The sequence below is a fragment of the Hippopotamus amphibius genome, chromosome 9 (genome assembly GCF_030028045.1).
Source record: "Hippopotamus amphibius kiboko isolate mHipAmp2 chromosome 9, mHipAmp2.hap2, whole genome shotgun sequence".
Lineage (NCBI taxonomy): Eukaryota > Metazoa > Chordata > Mammalia > Artiodactyla > Hippopotamidae > Hippopotamus > Hippopotamus amphibius.
The window spans coordinates 42,506,580-42,531,295 of NC_080194.1; the positions used below are offsets into that span (position 1 = coordinate 42,506,580).

Sequence of the window (24,716 nt, forward strand, 5' to 3'; positions counted from 1 at the left end):
CTGGGTCCTGTGCTGTGAGAGGGCAGACAGATTGGGGAGCCCAAAGCAGAGGTTGGGCAGGGGCAGGGCCTGGACCCTGTGGCCTCAAGGGGAGGCTAGAGCCCTGGGACCATTCAGCCCAGAGGAGCAGGTTCCAGACAATGACAGACTGTGGTGCAAAAGAAGCAGACAGGGGCCCTGGGGCCACATGGTGCGTGGTCGCAGGATGGCTCTGTCCATCTCCTCCGGGCTCTCCCTCCCCGAGGAAAGAAGATCCCAGTGCCCAGTCCTTTAACATGCCAACCTTTACTGATCTGGGAGAGATGGGCAGGGAGAGAAGATGGGAGGGATATAGGCACGTGGGGGCTAGGGTCTGGAGACTGTGCCAGTCAGAGCCTCCTCATGGTCCCCAATCTGGGACCTGCCGCTCTCTGCGCAGAAGCAAACACTCTCACAGCCAGGACAGCAGGGAAACAACCCACAGACGCAACCCAGGGCTGTATCTGATACAGAGTCAGACTCCAGGGTACCCCTTTGGCTGGATTTACAGGGACACAGACAGGCATCCCTGCAGCGAGGAGGGGGTTCAGAGGCCCAAGCCTTGGCTGTATAGGCACTCATGACTAACGTAGGCCAGCAGACAGAGGGTCTAGGTGGAGTACCAGGTCACCTCCTCCAGGCAGCCTTCTTGATTGCTTCAGCCCCTCATTTCTCCCTTTCCAGCCCCATGCTCAGGCCTCTGTATCTGCCATCCACACCTAAAGTCCCCACTATCTGGCACAGGACTGGTCTGGGTATACCCCAACAGGTCTGGAACTCGCCCAGAAGAGGGGCTAGGCAGCAGGGGTGGGAGCTCCTGTAGCCTGGGAGTCCTAAAAGGCATTTGCCTCCCCCAGTGCTGTTTCTCCACCTCCAATCCCATGAACAAAGTCTGCAAACAGCCCCATGGGGGAGGGTTGGTAGAAAGAAATAGATTTATTCTCATGTACAAAGCGGTCAGCTCACAGAACCATATACAACAGTTGCACAGAGTCCTAGAAAAACGCATCTCTCTAAAGGCAACTCAGAAGAGGTAAGGCAGGTGGCTCCTCCCCCACCCCACAACACACAGAGAACACAACAGAGAAAGGAGAAACTGCTGGCCGGGAGGACCCCAGAGGCCCGGCCCTATGGGGTCTCCCAAGCCCCGGGGCACGGGTGCATATGGCCTTGAAGAGGGGAGAAGCCCTGCCAGGGCTGAGGCCGGGTCCCCCTCTGGCTGCAGGAATGGGGGAGGGGCTCGGGCTAAGGGGGTACACCCAGGGGGCCGCTGAGGGACTCAGTGTCGGCTCTCTGCCAGAGGCTGCCAGGGACGCTCCATGGCCTCTGCTGGGGCTCCACAGAGCTGTGGGGGCTTTGATCTAAGAGGGGTCTTAGAGAACGGATTGTCTCACCCTCCTGTTTCGCCCAGACGGGGGAAGGGACTTGCCCAGGGTCGCACAGCCAGGAGGAAGTATCGCTGACCCATGCTGGGCCCGCTGCCCAGCCCAGGGATCCTTCCTGCCCGCCGTTCTTCTCCTGCTTTCTTCCTGAGCCCCCTCTCCCCAGAGCACTGAGTGCACCCCCGGCAGCTTCCTCGTGGGACCCCGGCATCTCCCCAGGTCCCAGTCTCCACCGTAAGTACAGTGGCGGTCCTCAGGGCCGTTTCTAGTCCTCCAGCCAAGCGGCTGACTGTCTCTAAGACCCACCCTCTGCCCACCCAGATGTCTCACCTTCTTGCATGAGGACCCTGGGGGGCGGGGGGTGCCCCCAGAGGAGAAGAGCACAGATCTGGTGGGGCAGGAACGGGGCCCGGGAGAAACCATCCAGGCTGCCTCAGTAAGGGGGGGCCTGGGGGGGACTTGCCAAGGTGTGGTCAGAGGCACAGAGCAGGGCCCACTGCTCGCTGTCACCCCTGTGCTCTCAGAGGACAAATAACAAAGTCTTGGTGAGGCTGGAAGTCTTCCATTACACAGACGAGAAAGCTGAGGCCCGGGAAGGTCAGCCCTTGCCTGGGGTCACGTGGGAAGTCCTGGTCTGGAATCTAGGGCCCGTGGCTCTGGTTCCAGGGCGTGTGGCCAGGCCAGCGGAGGGTTGTGGAGGAGGCCTGGGCGGAGAGCGGTCCCAGGAGGGACTCACTCAGCATCAAGGCTGCAACAGCCGTTGACAGGGGCCCCAGCACCAACCAGGTCAGGCACCTCGTACGCCTCGTCCAGGAAGTCCAGCGAGTTGTTGCTCGGGAGGCCGCGGATGGTGAACTTGTGCGACACCTTGGTCCAGTGCTCACGGTTAGAGGCCACACGTTCGTACAGCTCTGCCGCCTTGGGGAACAGGTCCTGCAGCAGCCTGGCGGTGGGCGGGGGAAGGGTCAGAGGTCAGAAGTTAGACTGTGAGCAGCAAGAAAGATTAGGGCTGGACCACGGGTAGAACTTCATAAGAGTATGAGGCATAGGACTGGAAGCCCAAGCAGAGCATGATGGTTTCTTTCCATAAGGGACCAAGGATAAAGAGGAGGGCCCATGTAGGGGCAAAGCAGGAGACGGCTGTGCCCAGAGGCAGGGAGTGGATGCGCTGGAGCAGGGCCAGGCCAGCCTAGCACCTGTGTCTGCTGTGATGGCCAGCCGCGTCCCACCCACCCCACCGTGCCTGGGGAGGGTCCGCAGCAGGCCCCGTGAGCTCACTCACTTGTAGATGGGCATTGCGATGTGCTCCATGAAGCTGATCTGCAGCTCGGGGATGTAGGCCTTCTCGCGGTCCATCATCTCCATCGGCCTGTTGCCCATGGCCTTCTCCTGCAGGCATCAAGTCGTCAGGCCTGGCCCTCTCCTCCCTCCATAAGCACCTCGATCAAGCTGACCCAGCCCTTCCTGGGCCCAGGCTAGGAGCCCTCCCCCAACCTGGACCCCCTAAGGTCGCTCCCCACGTACCAAGTCTCCTTGGGAGAAGAACTCTTTGTAGATCAGCTCCTGAAAGGTCGACACTCTCATCACCTCCTGTGAGTGGGATGTATCCCCCCATGCTCCTCCACAGCTCATTCCCAAGGGGCCAAACTGAGGCACTGTGCCCTCAGGACCCGTCCTCACCATCCCCGGCCTGGCAGGAGGATGGCCGCTGATGGGGAGGAGGAGCTGGGTTCTGGCTCACCTTCCACCAGCCACGGATTTGCTGTGTGACACTGCGCCCCCATCCCCAGTCCCCAGTGGGTCCATGCCCCTCTTTGAATCTCCCTACCTGTCGCCCTGAGGTGGTCTAGGTTTCTGTCTCCCCCACAGGCTGAGCTCCGCATGGGGAGGGTGTCCAGGCTGCAGGAGCCACACAGAGCCAGGCAGGAAGCCTGTGCTTTCCCAGGGAGGGGTGGCACTTACTGCAATCTTCCTCGTGGTCTTCCAGCCCTTGGTCTGGTCAGAGAGGTCACAGGAGGTCATAAGGAGGCAGAGAAGGAGGCTGTGGTGCTGCTTGTTGGTTCGGTCATAGCCCACTGTCGGGGAGAAGATGGGGTCAAGGAGAGGGGCCCAGCATCCTGACACTCTCTCTGAGGGCAAGGCCCCAGGGCCCACCCCAAAGTGGTCCAGGGAATTTAGCACTCTGGATGGGAGCCAGGGATGCAGGGCTGGGTCTGCCTGGTGAGTTGATGCTGGAGGGCTTGGGTCTGAACTCCTGGGGATGCTCTCCAGGCAAATCCCTCTCTTGGTGGTCCCTCCCCAACCCTGAGGCCTGGGCAAAAGGCAGGCACCTTCAGCCATCTTTTGGAGATCCTTGAAGATGCGGAGGTGGTGGGCCAGGTCTGTGGCCAGGATGATGTCCCGCATCAGGTCCAGCATGCGCTGATAGTCCTGAGCCGGGGCCGGGGGTGGGAGGGCGGTGTCAAGGCCTCTGGTCAGATGCCCGCACCCGCTCCCCCAGACCTCAGGAACCTCCACCCCTTGGCTCTGCTCCTTCTCCCATCTCAGGCCAGCTCCCACTCCCCACCCCCACTCCCGGCCCCATCACCTTCCGGGAGAAGTGGTCAAAGATGTTGCAACCGTGGGTGTTGAGGATGGCAATGGCCTGAGCGAAGTGGTGCCTCTGGGGGGAGAGGAGTGATGGGGGCCCAACTGGGGTGGGGGGGCTCCCCTCCTCATTTGACCCCAAGAAGGGGAGCAGGCCCAGCCCAGCCCCAGCCCCCAAGGTGAGCAGAGCAGGCAGAAATTGGGAGTCGGGGGGCCCAGTTCCCTTTCTGGGCTCTGTTTCAACCCTCTGTGTGACCCTGGGCAAGTCCCTGGCCATCTCTGAGCCTCGGATTCCTCGGCTGGCACACGGAGGGACAGAACAAGCTAAGATCTGAGGGCCTCTCAAGCTGGAATGATTCTGAGATGATCCCGCGGGGTCCCGGACACTAATTCATGCAGCCAGCGTCTGTGTGCTGACAGGGAAGGGCAGTGACGAGGCGAGGCCCCTGTCTCCCGACGCTGAAGGGCTGTCACTCGGAGAAGGCGCAGGCTTAGCCCAGTGCATGGAGGGCAGAAGCAGGGCTGCCAGCAGGCCTCCTGGGAGGAAGTGAGCCCCTCGTGTCTGGGGGTGTGCAAGCAGGAGCAGCTCTGGAGGGGTGTTGTGGGGGGCAGCGTGGGGCAGGGCGACCTTGCAAGTTTGGCTCCCATTCTGTGCCAAGCCCTGTGCCAGGCGCAGGGAACTCAGAGATGTCTCTGATTTTGTCCCCGCCCCCAGGAGCTCCCACTGGGTGTAGGCAGACCCATATCAGGCTAAGGCAAAGCTGAGTATGATGGGAGTGGAGCCCGTGCCAGGCTGGGTGGGGAGAGGGCTTTCACAGGGTGTCCCCAGATGTGCAAAGAGAAACATGCTAAATACAAGTCCTCCCTTGGCCAAGCTGGGCTCGGGCAGAACCTGCAGCCTGACCTGTGCCCCCAGGCACACCTGCATCCCTCCAAGCCCATCTGGGAACAAGAGCCAGGCGTTCCCTGGGGGTGGCTGCAGCTCTCACAGCCTGTCTAGGGAGCAGGCCTTGGGAGCGGGGGGAGCTGGGCCACAGTCTCACTTTGTAAGTTACTGGCCTTAAGAGGACAATGGGGACAGGGATATCGGGCAGAATGGCGGTACCTCCATGACAGAGCCTTCCGAGCTGTAGAGCGCAGCCAGCACAGATTTCTGGAAAAGCCAGAGAAAACTCCATCACTCCTCACATCCAGAGGCACGTGCTGCCATCTCAGGCTCAGAGCTGCCCTGCTCCTCCCGCCCCTCAGCACTCCCCCGCCTCCCAAAGCAGGGAGAGCCGCCTCCTGTCTCTAAACCGGCTCCTGTCCTCGCCAGCTCCCACCTCTCCTCAGGCTGGAGGGGTGAGACTCTCAGACACCCCGGGGAGGGTGCCCACTGTGACAAGAGCAGGGTCTCACCGAGGCCACCTGGAAGGAGTTGTTTGTGCCTCTGTGGTCCAGGTCGTGACACATGCAGGAAATAAACAAGGCAAAGATCTCCATGTCCCTGGTTGGGAGGAGACAGAAGACAAGGAGGTCAGCCACAGCTCCCTCCCCGTGCTTCCAAAGGAGGGCTGGCTGGATGAGATGCCCAGGAGAGGGAAATAGCTCAGTGGTTTAGTGTTTGACTTCAGATGTCCAGGAACCACCTGACAGGAGCTCAGGACACCTGGGTCCCCTTCTTGGAAAGAGGCCTTGTACCTTTCTAACTGGGCTATTAAGAGGGTCCCGTGAGGCAGTGTGTGTAAATCCTGCCACACAGCAGGTGCTGCCCTGTCCCAGGGAAGGGGACCCCATCAGCTACCAGATGGGGAGCAGTGCAACCACTCACTCGAGGTAGTTGGTGAGCTCCAGGTTCTTGTAGAGCAGGTAGCAGAAGTGGGAGACAGAAAAGGCGTGCATCCAGTTGTGGTAGGGGGGATCCCGGTAGCCCTTCTTCACCATCAAACAGAACCTGGGGGAGGGGAGAGGGCAGCACAGGGGCCTCAGGCTCTCCTCCTCCAGGAAGCCCTCCAGGCTCTGCCCTGCCCCATCCCTTTCCTTTCCTCGTGGTCCCAGTGGATCTGTGACTTGCCTTTCACTCATGGATCCTCCCACCCTCACAAGACTGGGCTTCCCCTAGTCATCCTCAGAGAGTCCTTCCCACAGCACGGGGTGCAAGGGATGTGAGAGTAGAGGATGGAGGGAGGCAGAGATGGGGCTGCCTGCACGCAGAGGGGAGGGCTGGGGACACACACCGGGCCAGTGTCGGGCAGTCAATTTTGTAGTTATTGATGAAATTCATGTCCTGAAGCATGCTCAGGATGGCCTGGAGACAGCAGAAAGGAGGGATCAGAGGGACGGTCAGTTTCAAGATGGGCCCCTCCCCACCCCCACCCCCAGCCTTGGACCTTCTTGAAGCCTCCAAAATTCTGGAGCCTTAGAACTTTAGATCTAAACTAGAGAACCATAACATGGTAGAGCCAAGCATTCTCAGAGCCACGAACTTAGAAATACGCGCTCTAAGAACTGTTGGAACCAAGTTCACACAAGGTCTTAGAAAAACAGGGAGGGAGGTGCCAATCCTGAGGCCATCGTTGGTTCCAGTCCAGCCCCTGGCCCCTGGGCAGGCCCTGTGGCCCGTGCTGGCAGACCACAGGCCTGCTCCATCTCCGAGGAGACTCTGTAGCCTTTTTTAATGACTCTGTCTTGCCAGGAAATTTCTATGCACATCTAATTTCAATCTCTGGCTGTACATCCTCCACCTCCAGGCAAGTGGGGCAGGCCAGCTCACCATGGACGTGTCGTCCTCGGGCAGAGAGCGAGGAGTATATGTGAAACAGGCAAAATTGGAGTCAATGGCAGCCACGGGCTGGATCCCATCGTGGAGAAGTTTGGTGTACTCATCATCGGAGACCTAGAGGGGACCAGCCAGGGTGTCAGAAGACGGCCTCCCCCCCATCCAATGTCTCCAACCCCAAATTCCCACAGTGGCGGGGACCTCCCCCTCAGCATGCACCCGGTCAGGCCATCCTCTCCGTGGGCTGTCCCTGGGCAGGAGAAGACCACCCTCCCCTCACCATCCTGCAGCCCCCCTGCTGCGCCTCCTTGCCTGTGACCACCCTCGTTTGTAACAGCCTATCCTCGTCAAAGACAGAGAACACCTCTTCTTGATACCATGGCAGTCTGTCACAGACAATAACTCAAAGATTCCTTCTTTTGGGGAGGACCATCCCAGAGTCGAACCTCAATCCTTCCTGCTACAGCTTTGACCCTAGCCACAAAGTCTGGGACCCTTTGGTTTGGACACAGATGAGAGGAAACGTTCAAATGAACAATAACCACATACTCTGAACTAAAGTCTGGGACAGCTTTTCTAACACAGGGTCTGCGAACAGGACAGAATATCAGCGGACTACCCAGGACTGCATGACCACTGTACCTAAGGGAGCTGTGGGAAGGGCCCTGAGCGGGCTTCCCAGCCTTCAGTAAGTCCTAGGATGGGAATTATCCCTGGACATGGGGAACACCTGGCTGAACCAATTTCTTCCCTGGCTGAGACTTGCTGCCAGCCTTCCGGCTGGACCAGAAACTGCTTTGAAGAGAGCAGGAGAACAGGAGGCCAGGCATTGCTCTGGGTCTATCTTCTTATCTTCAAGAGACGGTGATCAGAAAGCCCAGCCTGGTCCTGGGTGCCTGATGATTTGGGGAGGCAGGGGAGGAGCAGGTGGACTACTGGGGACCCTGCGGACCTGAGAAGGAGGGCAGAAGCTCTGTGCAGGGCTCACCTTCATGTGGTACATCATCATCTCGTTGGCTAGGTGGCTGCGATACTGGGCCTCATTCACTTTCTTGTATAGGAGGGACTGGGGGAGAGAGGGAAAGATGGGGCTCAAGCAAGGAGGCCATGAAATCTCAGAATGCCCAGAAATGAGACAAAGGGATTAGATGGAAGCCCCTGCCCCCTTCCTGTCCCATGCTGGGCCCATTCTGAGCCTTCAAGCTCCAGCCCAGAGTAGGGAGCCCCCCTCCAACTTTCATCCAGACCTCCCCTTGCTCCTCCTCCCCAGGGCTTCTTAGCACTTGATATGGCACTTTGCACACTCTCCCGAGCCTGCCCCAGGCTTCAGTGATGGAGCCCAAGGCCCATAACAGAGAGAGAGAAGCAAGGAGGGGGGACAGCATTAGGGACCTAGGGGTTGGATTCCCAGGCCAGAGCTGCCAGCTGTGGACAATGAGACCCAACAGACCCCAAAAAGAAGCTGACCAGGGGCTTGGGTTGAGGTTGCTTCCAGAGAAGGGGGGAAATAAAACTGAGGTCTCCCATAGTCCTGGGAGGCTGACTGGACATGACAGGAAATAATATCCCCAATTTTCTGATGGGAAACTGAGGCCAGAGGTGATTAATAGGTACTGAAGATTGCACAGCAACCCAGCAGCAGGGCTCTGAGCCCCAGGCAGGGGCACGGGATCCGTCTGGACAGAGCAAGGAGAGCCAATGTGGAGAGGAGAACAGAAGGTCCTGCACGGGCCCGCCCCTGTCCTCCTCACATGTGCAATGCTGATGCCGCAGTAGATGGAGAAGGCTGTCGCCAGGTCCTCATCAAACTTGCTAAACCATGGTCCGTTGATCTTGTTCACCAGCTCGGCCACACCGATGACCTCTGGGAACAAAAGAGGGGCTAGGAATGAGCCAGTGGATGTGTCTGACAGAAATCTGCCCTCCCAGGTGTCCTCAAGGGCCGTCACATGCTTGGGAAACCCCATCCCTTCGGCTTCCGCTTTGGGACGCTAGGGCGGTGGAGAAGGCTTGCGGACCTTCCGTTCTGCTCCGCCCCATTCTGCTCAGGCCCCGCCCCGGCCCCGCCCCGCCCCTCCTCCCGGAGCCACTAGGACCCGCACCCTGGTTCTCGTTCTTGATGGGGAAGCAGAGAATGTTGCGCGTCCGGAATCCGGTGCTGTCGTCCACACCGCGGTAGAAAAGTGGGTGTGCGTACGCGTCGGGGATGTTCAAAATCTGGCCCGTGGTCGCCACGTGGCCCGCGATGCCCTGGTCCGCTGGGATGCGGATCTCATAACTCTGCCGGGCCAGGGATGGAGTAGAGAGGAAGTTAGTGGCCGTCACAGAGCAGCCCATCAACCAGCGGATCTGCTCCCCAGCGCCCCCTGAGGACCACGGCCACACCCTCCCTCCACGCCGCCCTGCCTCACCTCATCATCCACCACGCCCCCATCGAACACCTTGGCCACCAGCTCATTCTGATCCAGCAGGAACACAGAGCAACTGTGGAGAGATGGCCTTGGTCCACAGGGCCCTGACACCCCACTCTGACCGCCCCTCAAATCTCAGGACTTGGGGCAAAGCCTGGAGTTTGAGGCCTGGAGGGAGTGACCCTTGGTGAGACGCTCTCCTCAGGGCTGGCTGACTCCAGACATTAGTCCAGATCGACGATCCTTTTTTTTTTTTTCCGGTAGCACCTGCTATGTGCCGGGCACTGTGGTAGGAGCCGAGGACCCGCGGCCAGCAAAGCAAGCCCCACCCCTGCTGTCACTGGATGTTACAGTCTAGTGAGGGAACGCGGGCATGAAATAAAGAATCACACAGAACATGACAGGGTCCCACAAGAAGACCATGGAGGGAAAAAAGAGAGGGGAGGAAAGGAAAGGTGACAACTGAGGCCCACTCGGAGGTGGATTCACTCACATCTCAGCATTGCTGAGGTTTCTGGCCTCTGTGATGATCTCCTGGAGCAGGACAGAGACATCATCTGTGGGAGGAAGAAGCATGGGGACAGGGGTGAGACCAAGCTGGAGTGCTGAGGCCAAGCACCCCCACCTCCCCTCCTTAAAACGCCAGCTCCCCCGCCCCACCCCCCACCCCACAGCCAGGCATGGAGGAGAGCAGTGCACTCACCCAGGTGAGTGAAGAGGTTCTTTGCCACTTGAAGAAGAGCCTGGAATGGAGAAAATGGAGAGCACAGGAAATCAGGTTGCGGGGGGCCACCCTCTGCAGCCCCCTGCCTCCATCAGCCCCGGGGTCTTCTCACTCCTCCCCTAGGGCTTGCGGGACAGGCTGGAGACTGGGAGAGTCTAATTGTATCACTGGGCTCTAAGGGAAGGAGTGGGAGGAACAGCCCTGGTGAGGGTGCACAGGAACCCTGAGTTTCTCGTGTGCATTCACCTCCTCCTCCAGCCACCCAGATGCTGCTGCGGTGCCCCGTTTGAACACCAGAGGGCGATCGCATACCGTGCCTGCTGCCAGAGGTGCCCCAGGGCACTCGGTAGTCTCCCTGCCACCGGCCCCCAAAAGACATGGGCTTTTTTTCCCTTGTGGCTGACTCTCTGGGGCCGAGAGCTGGGTGACTTGGTCCCCGAGAGAGGCGCGAGGCAGGCCACTCACCTGGCACTCACACTTGAGCTTCTGCTCCTTCTGGAAGGCCAGAGTGCTGGTGAGCACCGTGCTGGTGTAGTGGAAGCAGTGCTGGATCTTGTGCTCATCCTGGTCCGTGAATCTGGCGGGGGGGGAGGGGCAGGGGTCACCGGAAAGGAAGCAGACCACAGACGGCTCGCCCCACTCCACCTTACTTCCATTCCTCCAGGAAGCCCACTCAGAAAGCCACCAGCAGACCTCACGCTCCTCTCCTGTGGCTACTCACCGCACAGGCGGCCTGGGCCAGCGCCCCGCTCCAACTGGAGGCTCCCAAGGGAGGCTCTAATTCTCCTCTGACCGAAATGTGTCTTCCTCCTCAGACTATTGCTTCCCGAAGCCACAGCCACATCTCCCTCCTCTGACGCCAGATTTATCCAGCCTGGAGCTGAGCCTCCTCCCTCAGATGCGAGACCGGCCCAGGCCAGGACCGGGTGTTCTCCCGCTCTTCTCCAGGGCCCCCCCAGCCTCAGGGAGGGGCAGCGGCACGGCCCTGTCCTATCCATCTCCTGTCACTGTCCTACTCTCCCTGGACTTTGTGGGCCCTGGGTTGGTGCCTCCATGAGTCCGGTGGTGTTTGTGGGCAGGGCAGTGACCATCAGATTCATAGAGCTGGCTTGCACCTGACAAGATCAGCCCCAAATCCTGAGGTGGTCTTTCAATCCAGCCACCAAATGACTTGTCACCTGGGAGCTCTGTGGGACTGGATGGACCGGGCTGGGGTGGGACCTGGGCTGGGGACGTGGGTGAGCCTCTCCAGATGGAGCTCATGGGGAGACAGAGCATTCCTCAGAGACTTTGACCATTTCTCAGCCCTCGGATTTCCCTGTCTAGGCCCCTCCCCATCTGGGGGCGGCCTTCAGGGCTCCTCTCTGCCAGGGTATCCCCACTAGTGCTTGCCACCCAGTGATTCGGGTCTAGACCCTAATCCCCACCACCCTGTGTCCATCTGCCCACCTTCCTTCCCACAGCACTTGAGGCCCCTCCATCTGGTCCCACCCACCTCTCCCCTCTCCCATGGGCGTCTCTCAGCTTCAGCCACGGTAAGATTCTCATCATTCTGAGAAAACCTCAGGCTCTTTCACACCTTCATGCTTTTTCCCACACTGTTCACTCTGCCTAGAATACCTTTCCCACCCTTCCTCCCTCTATGCCCTAAAAATAAACATCAGGCCTTAAAGGCAGGGACCATGACTGTATCGCCCCCTGTCCAATGCAGAGCCTGGTACAGAGGAGATATTTGGAAAGTATTTGCTAAATGTCTCAACTGTACCCCTGCCCCTGCCACCAGCTCCATCGTACTCCCAGCTAAAGGGGTCCCAGAGTCCCTGTTCTCTGGGTTCCAGGCAGCTTCTCAGCAGTGCCTGCTCTGAGCTGAGCGCCACCCTGGCTCAGGCAGTTGTTCAGCACTCACTCCCTGAAATATGTGGAACCCAGAGATGACCTTGCCCCTGCCCTGGGCCCCAGGGCTGTCACCAAGTCCCCATCTCGTTTCCCTTCTGATACCACCTACTCCTCCAGGTGCAGGGCCATCTCAGAACCCAGGCAGCCAGAGGTCACAACTCCTGCTGGACCCTCCACCCGTACTCCCCTCCGCAAAGGCCTTCCCAAGGCCATCTGGCCATCACAGGGCCAGACACAGTAGGTACTCAATGTGTGTTTATTGAATGGCACAAATGCTCCCACCACTAGGATCCCACCTGTTCCAAATGACACCCATCCCACATCTTCCCTGCCTCAGTGGGTTCTGCCTTGTCCCTGTCTTCATTTCCCCAGGCCCATCCAACTGCCAATAGAGCTCCATGCTGGCAGGTCCTGCTACTCAGACCTCTGACTCCCAGATCTCTGCCCCACTCCTACAGACCCCATCCCTGGGCTTCTGACACCTCCCTAGTCCCAACACCTCCTGTCTCCACTTCTTGCCGGAGCTCCGAGCCCTCAAACCCAGCCTGCTTGCTTGGGCCCCAGGGGCCAAGCATCTTGTCAGCATCTTTCTGCATCCTCCAATCAGAACACAACCCCTCACCTGCCTGCTACTCCCTACTGCTAGGCCTGTTGGACCACGAGTGGCAACATTCACCTCCTAAACCTGCACCCAGGACAGATGTGGCAGATCAATCACAGCACTGTTTCTCACTAAACTAATACAACGCTTCAGGCAGCTATTAGCAGTTAATGAGTTGGTGTAGGCCATGAAATCTAGGATACCACTTCTAGGCCCCGAACCTGACCTCAGTTCTTGAGATATGGACTAAGCCTATTTACCTGACTCTGTGTCCTGCCTACCCGTGTTTCACAAGATTCCTCCAGCTGCCCTATCCATGCCTCTAAAGGCCTTCAGCTAAGCCCAGCCCCCATGCCTATTCCCTTGAGCCACTGTCCACTGTGTCGGTAACGCTCTGCGGGTCCCAGAGAGTTCACCCATCCTAGAGCTCATCGCTCTTCCATCAGGCAGTTCCCAGCTGAAATGCCGAAACAAAGGATGGCAAGTGGGGGAAAGGCCAGTATCAAAAAAGCCAGGCTGCAGGAAGTGGACACACAGAAGGGGAACTCGACTGGACCTCAGCATGATGTTACAAAGCCCAAATGGAGCAGCGGCAAGGGCCCATCACTCACATAACCTCACCGTCTCTTGCACAGACAAACCACTCAACCCACCACTGCTTAAACAGTACCCCTTGCCCAGTACCTTCCAGCACTGTTACCCTAGTCGAGCCCTGCCCAGCCTCTCAGCTCCACCTCCTGACCAACCTCCCTCCACCCGGACTCACAAGTCTCCTCCGAGCTTGTTGAAGGCGCAGGCCAAGGCCACCACCTGGTCAGTGGCCCGGCTGATGACAGGGACACAGAGCATGGCCTGCATCTCACAGCCCAACATGCTTTGCAGCTGTTGCACATCCTCCTGCAAAGGGGAAGCAAGAGGGAGGTGAGCCAAGGCCGGGAAGGAGGGAGGGACTATGCTCCCTTCCCCCACCCCCCACCACACTCCGCAACAGGAGGGGCTGAAGGGCTCCCGCAGGGTGGGAAGTGCTATGACACGGGGTGAGGTCTTGTCTCCCCCATTCCTAGGCTGCCCTGGCCCAGAGACTCTGGCCTTGGGGACTGGGCGGTGGGCTCTCCCTTTGTCCCCCATCCTGGTCCAGCCAGGCCATGGCTTACAGAGGTGAGATCTTTCAGCTGGATAGACTTCTTGTCTTCCACCACCTGGCCCAGTCGTCCCATTGTCAACTGGGGGAGTGAGGAGAGCCAGTCAGGGCCCAGCTCTTCCCAAGATCAGGCGAAGTCAGACCTCTCCCCGCCCCCCAAGTCTGGAAGTTCCAACTACCTCTTCAGTCAGTGCAAATCGTGGATGAAGTCAACACTGAGGAGTGAGGGTGGGGTGAGGGTAGGGGAGTAGGCTCTTGACCAGAATCCCCTATGGAGGACTTGAGGGTCTTCCCTAACTAGGAGAGAAAAAGCAGAATCCAAGGATTCTCACTGATCTTAACAGATTCTAAGAGAGCCAAATCCGGAAATACTCCAACAGAAGTGACCTGGTCCCAAGTAATGTTTTCTGTAGATTGTGAGAGATTTCTCCAAACGGATCCTGATCATGAGAGGTTGTGATTTTGTAACATCTCTAAGTAGATCCCAAGATAATTCCATCAGATTCCAAGAGATTCTAGCAGATCCCAGTCTCTCTGGGCAGATCCCAGGGATGCCTAGATGGCTTTAACTGCTTCTTCAGTCTCCAACACAGGGGATGGATGCAGGACTCACCGGAAAGCTGATCTCTTCCTCCAGCACTTTATCTCCAATGACCTGATGGGCAGAGTGACGTGGACGGGTTAAAGGATGGGCAAGGTTTTTCCTCTCAGAGATCCAGGTCCCTCGCCCTGCTCCACAGTGGACCTGGGTCCTCACCTTACAGGAAAGCTGGAGATTGTCCTCAGATACCAGCAGGAGGCAGCAGCGAGATGCCTGGGTCTCCTGCTGCAGCTGAAAAAGAGGTACACAGCGAGGGGCTGACCGCGCATCTGGAAGCACCCTCACTCCCCACCCTCTAGCCTTTTTGCGGCCCCTCAAGTAGGTGGAGAAGAGATGAGGGGCAGGACATCGGAATCTGAAATGAGGTGAAGGGCTCACAGGGACCTCGGTCCCGGGAGGAACACAGTAGGAGGGGCACAGGGACTCACGTATTGGAGGACTTTGAGCTGCAGGGAAGAGGCATCCAGGTCGTAAAGTTCCCCTGCAATGGCGGGGCTCGGGTCAGAGAGAGGGCCCATGGATTCCCCCAAGGATGCGCGGCCTCCAATTCCACCCGCCCGCCCTCAGGCCCCGCCACCCCAATGGCCCCTCCCTTCCAGATTCGACCCCGCCCCGCCCCCAGGACCTGCCCCAGCCGGGTCCTCACCGCAAAGCTGCAGGATCTTTCGGTCTTGGTCTGTGTACGGAACCCCACCCTTCTGGTCTCCCGCCGCCCCCTCCGGAATATTCTGGACCGCTTTCGGGGCCGCGCTGGGCCAGCGCTGCTGCAGGGCCTGCACCCTCTTCAGGGCCACCAGGGTCTGGGGCGAGCGGAGCGGTCAGCAAGCCACACACGCCACCTCTACCGTGCTCGCCACCTCGGGGCGCCTAGCCTTTGCTCGAGCTCTTGCCTCTGCCTGCGGTGCCCATCGCTCCCACCCTGACCCCCACCCGCGTCTCAAACAACTCATCCCTCAGCGCTCCACCCACCTGTGGACTCCCGCTGCCGCCGAAGGGCCCCTGGGTCCATGATCAGATAAATACAGCGTTTGTCTCCACTCCTAGCCCCCAGACTCTTCCAAGGCAGAACAGAGTCAGACTTCTCTAGCACCCACGGGGAGTCATAAATTCTTGTTAAAGTCACAAAATCATAAAATCTCAAGGAAGAGCCTCAATATCATTATGTAGATAGCCCCTGAGTATTAGCAAAGTATTTGACTCGCCTTATTTCACCAGCACCCTCAGTAGGACAGTGCTATCCTTATCCTAATTCTCAGATGTGAAACTGAGGCTCAGAGAGGTTATGTGACTTGCTCAAGGTCACACAGCCCAAAGGTGGTGGAGTGGAACCCAGGTCTGTCCATCTCCGTGGCCAGATTATCTTCCCATCAGTTGTGACGAGGGTCTTCAGCAACCCCCATCCTACCCCAACCCCACCCCCACTCACATGCTTCTCCACAGCTTGCAGGCTCCACTCTTCACTGTTACTCAGCTGACCACAGTGCACCTAGAGGGGAGTTACAAAGGGACCAGCTGTGACCTACTTCCCCTAGCCTCTTGTCTCTACCAGAGTGCCCTCCGCATGCCAGGCACACACCTGTCCCCATCAACACACACACACTCCAATCTGTGGGCCTCAATGATAAGCCCATCCTCTGACCAAGCAGATGGCTCCAGGAAGATCCCCTCCTCCAGGAAGCCTTCAAGGGCTAATCCAAAGAAATGGATTTCTGATCTCTGCCTTTTCATCAACTGTCCCATTACAGCACAATCCAGGTATACAGTGCGGGAAAGGGGGTGTCCTTGGACGCCTCCCCATCTCTCAGTCTATGGAGCCCTTCAGGCCCCAATTATGGAATCAGTGGTATGAGCCTCAGCCTCCCAGCTCCATTCTTTCGGAGTTCGGATTTGAGCTGCCCCTAAGTCTGGGGTAGGGGAAGAGGGGATGGAGCTGCTGTGCCTAAAGAACTTGGGAGGATGGATGAAGGAATGACTGAATGGAGTAGTAAGGTGCTTTGCCTTGCTTGTGATTCTCACCAATCAGTAAAGCAGATGAATCAAGGCTCAGGAAGCTTGAGTGACTTGCCAAAGGTCACAGGGCAGAAAGTGGCAGAGTTGGGACAGCACCACCCACTCCTTCCCCTTCTCTGCCTTCACCTTCCCTTTTCCAGATCCATTCTCACTCACCACCACGCCTACCCGTCCTGTCCCTCTCCAACTTCCCTGTGTCTATTACCCGGAGTCCCCTCAGCCCATCTTTCATGCTCCGTGAAGTCCCTTCTCCCACCCCAGCTTGGGTGCTTGGTGAGGAAACTGAAGGGGGGAGCACTGCAGGCCCTGCCAGCAAGGCTCCCCAGCTGCGTCACCAGCTTCCAGGCACCTACTCAGAGCTGCTCACCACCTGTGGGGCTCCCCACAGTGCTTGCACTGGGGTCCCCTCCTTTATCCTCCCTCCCCACTCAGCAGCCCCTGTCCGCCTCTGCTCTAGGACCCCTGCCAGGAGCAGATGGAGAGGAGGAGACCAGCAGGTGCTCAGGAAGCTCACAGTCTGGCTGGGGTGGGATGGAGCGGGGGATGTAATGGAGGGGGTGCAGAACTTCATACCTGAGGACGAAGGAGAGGGCAGACTAAGTGGGTGGGAACTTAAAGGCTGTAGGAGCTCAGAGCGGGAGGGCACCTGGGGGGGGGGGGGGCTTCCAGAACTGGCACTGAAGCCTGAGGAAGACAAGCAGAGCCTGGAGGGGACACTGCAGGCAGGAGGCTGTCCTGGTAGTGCTGGGTAGTAGGTGGTATGGGAAGATGAGGACCGGGGCAGTGGTGCAGTCCATGGTACCACAGGGCAGGTGCAAGGCTAAGGAATTGGACTTTAGCTTGATTTACTGGGGATCCATGGCAGACTTCAGCATCTGCGGACCACGGTCTACAAGGTAGGGGGACTTGGGCTGACTGGAGGCAGGAAGACCTGGAAGAGGCCTGGGCCGCCAAGTGAGGTTTGAAGGTTATGGTCTGGATGAGGCTCCATCTATGACTCCCGTAAGACAGGTTGTTGAAAGGGGCTGGGGGCATGGTTCATTTGCATATGGTTTACGGAAACGTGGGCATTTAACTGGTAGTAGATGGGGGAGGACATCCTTCTTGTTCCTTCCAACTGGACTCATCTCTCAGAAAAGAGAAGGTTGGGACCCCTCTAGGGCTGTGGGGTTCCTAGGCTGGCAAAATAGCCTGGTCCCAGTACAGAGCTGGGAGACTGAATGAGAGCCTCAGAGGGCTGCAGGGAAGGAAGGAATCATGGAGTCCTCCTCCTCCCACTGGACCTGCCCCTCGCTGCACACACTCCTGGGCTGCCGCAGCCCATCCTTACCCAGCATGTGCACAAACACACTACGCTTTCAGGGAGACCCTTAGCGTCCCACCCCCAACACACACACACACACACACACACACACACACACACACACACACACGGCTCCTTTCTCATCACCCGAACACACACTTGCACCTACTCTTGCTAACCAGGGGTGGGGCTGGGACCCAGTGGGAACACTCAAGAGTGGGCACTGGGACTGCAGAGAAGGCTGAAAGCCCAGCACAGCCGCCACCCCCCTCACCCTTACGGGGTTCAACATGGCTAACGGACACCCCACCGCCATGTAAGGCTCTGGTGTGCTGGCCAGCTCAGGGGAAGACCGAGCACGAACCACGCATCGAATGCCAGAGACCAAGGGTTGCCCGCTCCTCAAAGGGACCTATTATCCCAGAATCGAAGAACCGAACCAAAGACTCTTTCCACACAAAGAATCTGCAATCAAGGCACCTGGAGCTGCGCGCTGCAGAGGCCCGGAGCTCAGCCAGGCAGCCCTGCGCGGGATGGCATATTCCTCAGAGAGCCCTCTGCGGACCCCATCTGTATCAGGACCCAATATTCCTTGCAGGTCTCCCTGGTTTCCTTGCTAGCCCTGGCCATCATTTGTAATTCTCTATTTATTTTGCTCACTTGTTTAATGTCCAGCGCCCCCACCCCTCCAGGCTGTATGGTCTATGAAAGCAGGGCCTGTCTGCTGTCTTGGTCACCGCTGCTGTGTTCGAAGCACCAGCGCACTGTGCCTGGCAGTGCTCAAGAAATATGCCTTCAGTGGATGGATGGGTGAGTGGATGGATGGAGGGATGCTGAATACAAGAGCAGAGACTCAGAGAGGGGAATGGGGCTTGTTGAGGAAGGAGCTGGTGAGTCAACCCTCCCATGAGATCTGCCCTGCGGCATGCCCTTGCCCCTCTAGAACCTCGATCCTCAGGACCTGGCAGCAGCTAGGAGGTCCGGAGCTGCCTCTCAGAGGATAGGGGGTGGAGCAGCAGGATGGGATCTATCAGATGTGCAAGCACTGGGGAGGGGGTGTCCCACAGAAGAATATTTCACTTGAGTAGGAGACTCAGGCTTGGAGGAGAGGAAGATCGCAAGTAACCTCAATACCTTTCAAGACTCTTCACTGCCCAGGGCACCTGAGGAGGTGAGGGGACAGCAGCTGGGGACGTCTCCTGGCAACCAAAGCCACACGTAGCACCTCACTCAGCAGCGGCACCCCACTCCTCAGCCTGCCGGGATCACACTCTTCCCCCAGCCCTCCATCACCCTGCCTCTGCTCACGCTGAGCCCTCTGCCTAGAATATCCTTTCCCCTCTCTGCCTGTTCACCCCTACCCTTGTCCCAAAGTCCCACTCAAATGCTGTCTGCACTGTGAGGCACCCCTTGGCGCGGCAGCCTCTGTCACCAGAGCTTCTGCTGGCAGCATTATTTCATTTGGCGAGTGGTGGGCTGAGGGTGACCCTGTACCCCCCCAGACTGAGCTTCTAGAAGGCAGAAATGGGTCCGACTCCTCTCTCTGCCCCAGCACCTGTCCTGGGGCAGGGCCCAGAGCAGAGTTTTGCTAGGGTGGGGTACATTTAATTGTCTGATCCATCCTTCTTCCCAGCGCGCGCGCGCGCCCACACACACACACACACACACACACACACACACACACACACCCCTACCTTTCCTACCCCCAGGAGAAGGCTGAAGCCTGGACTCCTGGCCAGACCTGAGCCACAGTGAACAGAGTGCACAACCACCATCCTCCTGCCCACAAGACAACCTTCCAAGCATCTTCCCATTGTGGGAGCTGCTTCCTTACTGACCCAGCCCTCACAGCCCCAACACAGGAAGTCCTTCTAGGAACCTGGCACCCCCAGACCCCTTTCCCTCAACAGAGGTGGGCCACCAAGCCACTGCCTCCCACACCCCACCTCTGCACAGGGCCCCTAGCCCCGGTCCTCCTCCAAGCGACCAGCTCTGGTACAGATTGGGACCAAAGTGGGGAAGAAAGAGGCGCTGAGAACTCGGGTGCCAACAGCAGATCGGTTCCCTGCGCGGAACAGAAGCTGGGGGTGGGGGAGCAGCTTGCGGGAGAAACCAAGGGGGCTGCATCCCCCTGAGTCAGACAGATGGGGCGCCGAGGAGACCAAGCCAAGTATCCCTTCCTTCCTCTCCTCTCCCCGCGGCCAGCCCGCACGCCCACCGCCCTCCCCCGCCAGCAGCTCGGGAAAGGTCAGGCGCCTCGGAAACCTTTAATTCCGTTTTAATGAGCTCGGGAGGAGTCCCCCGGGCGGGCGCGCCGACACCGGCTCATGCATCGGTCCGCGCCCCTTACTGAGGTGGCGGCCGCCTCCCCGGAAGTGTATCCCCAATAACGGCGATGTGGGGCCGCTAGCCCTTCGGTTCTTAGGACTGGACAAAGATTTTGAGCGCCCACTTCCACACGGGAGAACCGCAGAACCCGGACCCCGCAAAGCTCCGCCAACCCCACAGGGGCAGCCGAAAGCGGGGAGCTCCGCGAGGGGGCAGCAGAGAGCAGGGGGGAGCCCTGGCCCGAGCTGCCCGCCCAGCTCCCCGCAGTGGTGTTCCCCGCTTCCAGCGGAGGCCTCCGCCCCTCCGTCCCCCGCCCCCGGAAGCCCGCCTTGTTGCCTGGCGTCTGTCCCAGCCTCGGCCGTGGGCCTGGCTGGGGGGGGATGCCTTCCCAGGCAGCCCTGCCCCATGGGCCCCCTGGCTCCAGCCACCCCAGTCACTGATTGGCTTTCCCGCACTGTCTCTGTCGGTGTCGTATTCTCAGTGTCTCTCGGTCCTTTCCCACCTCGCTGCATTCATGCCCTGTTGGGACACCGCCTCCAACCCATCCTGGAGGGTGCCAAAGAGGAAGCACGGTCAGGGCTGCGCCAAGAGCTCCGAGCGAGTGAGAGTCCAGATGGGGCTTGTACATCCCTCTGCAAGTTGCTGACTGGGCTGGCAGCTTCATCCTGCCCATTCGAGGTGGGGCAGCGGGCTCCTCCCAGACCCCCGCTTCCCCCAAAGCCAGCCCAGCTTGCTGCTCTCAACACACACATACACACACACACACACACACACACACACACCCCAGCAGGGCCCCATCCAGCGCTCCCTCCCTTACTCTCCTCTCCCCCATTCCACCCACAACTGCTCTTACCAGGATGACGGCTGCCACAGCCCCGGCCTCCTTGTCCACCAGCGGTATGACCAGCACTGAGGGGGAGAGGGCAATGAGGTGGTCCTGCGGGGCCAGTGAGGCTCAGAGATACTGAGCCAGGACCCAGGGAGGGAGACAAAGACACAGACAGAGAGAGGCCGGGACAGAGACACAGAGAGACCCAGAGACCCGGAGAGACAGAGAGATGGGTCCTGAGGCAGTGACAAAAATGACCACAGCAACGACCCCTACATGGAAGGAAACCCCCTCACTTGACAACTTTGTTGTGATCCTCCCAGCAACCCTGGGATGGAGGGAGGCAGGTAAGGCTGAGCACCCCTATTTTACAGATTGGGAAACTGAGGTCCAGAAAGGGGAAGTGACTTGCCCAAGATCACACAGCAAGTCAGGTCTCCTGACTCCCAGTCTTGTGCACTTTCCACATCGAGACAGAGGACAGAGACCTAGAGAGACTGAGACACGAGGCAGAGAGACATGGCGGACAGGGGGCATGGAGAGGAAGAGAAAGAAAAACAGACAGTGACAGAGAGAGCATGACAACTACAGCCCATCTAACAACCAGCACAACTACAGCCCATCAACAACCAGCACAAGCAACACCCCCTCAAGGTAGGTTCTGTTGTTCCCATTTTACAGATCAGGAAATTGAGGCTCAGAGAGGTTAGTAGGACAATAGTGAGAGAATTAGATGGCGGGTTTGCTAGAGACACAGAGCAAGAGAAAGAAGGAGACAGAGAGATGGAGACAGGGATAGAAGACAGATGTGGTCTAGGGAGCAGGGGCCACAGTCCCTCCCTGCCCCTGCCCAGTTCCCAACCCTTACCTTGGGTGTCAGGAGCCAGTGGAGCCACCAGCCTGGCCAAGGGCTTCCCAGGCAGGTCCGAGGGGCCCAGTCCATTGCAGCCCAGACGCTTCCGGGAGATCACAGCCTCTCTGAAAAGGGGATATGATTCTACCTCTCAGTCCCTGGATCAAAGAAGCACAGGCCCCAGCCCGGGGACACACAGTGGGCTGGAGCCCTGCACATCTGTGAGGATCTGGACAAGTTGTCCTGCTGTAGGGTGGATATGAGGAGGGCAAAAATAAATAAAAGAGTCTTGGACCTGACTCTGCCCTCCCCATGTAGAGGAGCAGACAGCTACCATCTGGCCTCTGGTGCCTCCTGCTGGTAGATATGGGAAAGGCACCTTCGGGGTCCAGCACAAATCCCCCAGAGCAAGTAAAGCCAGGGCTCACGGCTAGGCTGTCTGGATTAAATCCTGCCGCAGCTACTCCTTGACCTTGGGCAAGTGACCTAACCTCTCTGAGCCTCCCAGGGAGAACTAGGGTGAAGAGAGTAGAATCCTAAACATCAGCATCCTCAGAAAATCATTCTGGAGCAACTTTTGGTGGTGAAAGCACAGGAAGGGGACTCTAGAAGTTTATTGGGCATTTCTGTGTACCACACACAGTCCAAGCAACTTACACAGATGAACTCAGAATTCCCAGTGACCCTATGGATTAAATATTATCATCATTTCCATTTTTCAGGTGGAGACACTAGGGTGCTGAGAGGTTAAGTAACCTGTCCAAGGTCCCACAGCTAACAAGTGGTAGGGCCAGGATTTGAACCCAGACATTTGGCATCAGAGCCCATACTTGTAACCAGTACACTTGAGTCTTCCTAAAGACCTGAGGGGGTTGAGCCTCCAACAGGGACTGGTAAGAGTGGATGCTGAGGAGGCAAAGGGCATCGGCGTGATGGGACCGGGGAGGCAGGTGGGAACTGAGACAGGGGAGGCTGCGGTAGGAAGAATGAGTTTCTCTGCCCTCACCACACAACTCACCCTTCCCCCCCTGGCCTCTGGCTCTTCCTGCTTAATTAAGCATCTGATTTTTCACCAAATGTCACTCTCTGATGATTAATCGTCCTGGCTTCTTCATCCCTCATGCTGCCTCCATCTAATTGTGTTTGTAGGAACTGCCTGGCCTGGAGAGAAGAGACGCTTAGGGGGCTGGGACTCTGGTGTGCGCATGTGGGGTCACTCAGGGGAGCCCAGCAAAGGTCAGGTGAGGAAAAGAGAGGGGGTGGCCTGCAAGTCTCCAGATCAGGAGGTGACAGCGGCTAGTGAAATCAAGGACCAAAGAGGTTGAATGCCTCAGTCAGGGTCACGCAACCTGTTCACTCCTGGCCCCTTGGTTCAGAAACTACAATAGCCAATGGTGTCTCCACCTTCCATCCCTCACACCTGGACCTTTAGCTTCCTGGAGGGCTAGGCTCCAGTTCTGAGCTGTCCAACTGTGACAATCACCCCAGGAAGGAATAGGGATCTAGGGTTGCAGGAGGCAACGGCACCCGCGTTTCCTGCTGACTAACTGATAAAGTCTGGGGCTTCGTGGAGGCAGCGGGCTGGCCTTGGTGACCCTCAGCCAAACCCCTTCTAATGGACCCCACCCAGCCACTTGGCCTCAGACAATCTGGTTATTGGGCAGCCACAAGGTGGCGCTGGTCGCTGCGTTGCTGGTCAGTAAGCACTGTGGCTTCATCTCACTGACCCCTGACTCCCCTCTTCCAACCCCTAGACCATGGGCTGCCTTGGTCTCTCCCCTCCTCCTCCCCAGCCCCACCCCCAGGACCCTGAGGAAAGAATTGCCCTCAGACTTTCTTCTCTTCTGCACAAAACTCTGTGCTCATGGCCTCATGACTTTCCAGCCTCCACTCTCTAAAGCTCCAGAGCCCAGATCCCCAAAGGCATCCTGGAGGCCTGCCCTGGGTGTCCCTGAAGTTGCCAGAGGCCCCCGGTCCTGATAGAAACTTATTCTCTCCACTGCTTCCCCTGAAGTAGCACAACCACCCACTGGGTCCCCTGCAGCTTGTCCACAAACTGTCCTAGCCGCCTCCCTCTTCTCACCTTCCCCATCCAATGGGTGAGTCACCTCCCATGCATCTCTCACAACTGTCCCCTGATCTCCAGTCCCAAGCCACTGTCCAGCTCAAACAGAGACACATCTCCCCTGAACACGCAGCAGCCTCTCCTCTCCCCTCGTCTCCAGTTGGGTCCCTTAAATTCATCCCCTCCACCAGAGCCAGGGTAAGTGTTCTCAATGAAACTGCTTTTGGGAACATTCTACTTAAAGTCATTCCACAGCGTATTTGTTTTTTCCACAGAGTCCTTTTGGGTCAGGTTCTGTGCTGAGGACTGAGATAAGAAGAGGAGTCTAGGTGTCATGGGGGAATGACATACAGACCCACACTTGAGTGCAGGGGCGAGGGCTCTGAGAAAGGAAGGAAGAGTGGGCCCCAGCCTACCCAGGTGCAGGACAGAAGTGGGGTCAGAGAAGGCTCCCTGGAGGAGGAGATGACTGAGTTTTCAGTCCTAGAGGACAAGCAGAGGTTATCAAGGCAAACAGGAAAGGATGTGCAGGCAGGGGGAACTGCATGGGCAAAGGCTCAGAGGAAAGAAAGAATGTGTGACTGCTGGATGGTCCAACAGCAAGGAGGTTGGTGTGGCCAGACAGCAGGGCGCAAGGATGGAGGGACCCAGGGCCCTGAGGAGCTGGGCTTGATCCTGAGGACAGTGGGAGCTCTGGGAGGGACTTGAGCAGGACAAGATGAAGGTCAGGTTCAATTTCAAGCTGATCATGCTGGCTTCTGAGTAAAACTCTCACGGGAGAGGAAGAATCTGAGAGACAGAAGCCGGGTCGGAGTGAGGGCCCCGTTGTCTCAGCGGCCCCTGGGCAGCAGAGGAGAGTCTGGGCTGGGGCAGGTCCACCTTGACCGGGTCCAGATCGTCCACCAAGCCCTGGGGCCTCCAAGGATCCTCCACCCTCAGGAGTCCCCACACCGTGGCACTTTGCTCCGTAAGCCCCCCTCCCCTGGCCCAGTCACATCCCACAGCCCCAGGCAGGGCGGTGCCAGGCCATGCTCACCTCAGCCCACCCCCATATGAGCCCTTTCCCTCTGCCTTCCCAGAACGGCTGTCCCCCTGGAGGTTTCAAAGCTATGAGAAGGGGGAGGGCACTCCGAGGGGCTGGGGGCTCTGTCTACGGCTCACCTCCCCCGTGACTGCTCCACTCAGACCCCTGCTCTGCCTCCCCTCCCCT

The 24,716-nt window shown here is 58.3% G+C and overlaps 1 protein-coding gene across 5 annotated transcripts in view; it reads right to left on the bottom strand.

Annotated features, from left to right (window-relative positions):
- Positions 1 to 935: 935 nt before the first annotated feature.
- PDE2A (phosphodiesterase 2A) overlaps positions 936 to 24,716 on the bottom strand; it is a 90,582-nt gene continuing 66,801 nt past the window's right edge. For 4 of the 5 annotated variants that reach the window (XM_057750953.1, XM_057750952.1, XM_057750951.1 and 1 more), the window contains 27 exons: positions 21,457 to 21,566; positions 20,613 to 20,668; positions 15,545 to 15,604; positions 14,765 to 14,918; positions 14,547 to 14,599; positions 14,275 to 14,349; positions 14,131 to 14,172; positions 13,531 to 13,599; positions 13,143 to 13,273; positions 10,345 to 10,456; positions 9,859 to 9,898; positions 9,649 to 9,712; positions 9,156 to 9,228; positions 8,847 to 9,024; positions 8,496 to 8,608; positions 7,733 to 7,810; positions 6,739 to 6,861; positions 6,203 to 6,273; positions 5,797 to 5,919; positions 5,385 to 5,472; positions 5,092 to 5,139; positions 3,988 to 4,062; positions 3,731 to 3,830; positions 3,363 to 3,475; positions 2,925 to 2,963; positions 2,683 to 2,789; positions 936 to 2,343 (listed from right to left, as the gene is read on the bottom strand). In XM_057750953.1, the coding sequence (XP_057606936.1) occupies positions 2,133 to 2,343; positions 2,683 to 2,789; positions 2,925 to 2,963; positions 3,363 to 3,475; positions 3,731 to 3,830; positions 3,988 to 4,062; positions 5,092 to 5,139; positions 5,385 to 5,472; positions 5,797 to 5,919; positions 6,203 to 6,273; positions 6,739 to 6,861; positions 7,733 to 7,810; positions 8,496 to 8,608; positions 8,847 to 9,024; positions 9,156 to 9,228; positions 9,649 to 9,712; positions 9,859 to 9,898; positions 10,345 to 10,456; positions 13,143 to 13,273; positions 13,531 to 13,599; positions 14,131 to 14,172; positions 14,275 to 14,349; positions 14,547 to 14,599; positions 14,765 to 14,918; positions 15,545 to 15,604; positions 20,613 to 20,668; positions 21,457 to 21,566 (2,506 nt within the window). In that variant the 3' untranslated portion in view covers positions 936 to 2,132. The remainder of the gene's footprint in view (positions 2,344 to 2,682; positions 2,790 to 2,924; positions 2,964 to 3,362; positions 3,476 to 3,730; positions 3,831 to 3,987; positions 4,063 to 5,091; positions 5,140 to 5,384; positions 5,473 to 5,796; positions 5,920 to 6,202; positions 6,274 to 6,738; positions 6,862 to 7,732; positions 7,811 to 8,495; positions 8,609 to 8,846; positions 9,025 to 9,155; positions 9,229 to 9,648; positions 9,713 to 9,858; positions 9,899 to 10,344; positions 10,457 to 13,142; positions 13,274 to 13,530; positions 13,600 to 14,130; positions 14,173 to 14,274; positions 14,350 to 14,546; positions 14,600 to 14,764; positions 14,919 to 15,544; positions 15,605 to 20,612; positions 20,669 to 21,456; positions 21,567 to 24,716) is intronic. The other variant, XM_057750955.1, reaches the window with a different exon arrangement.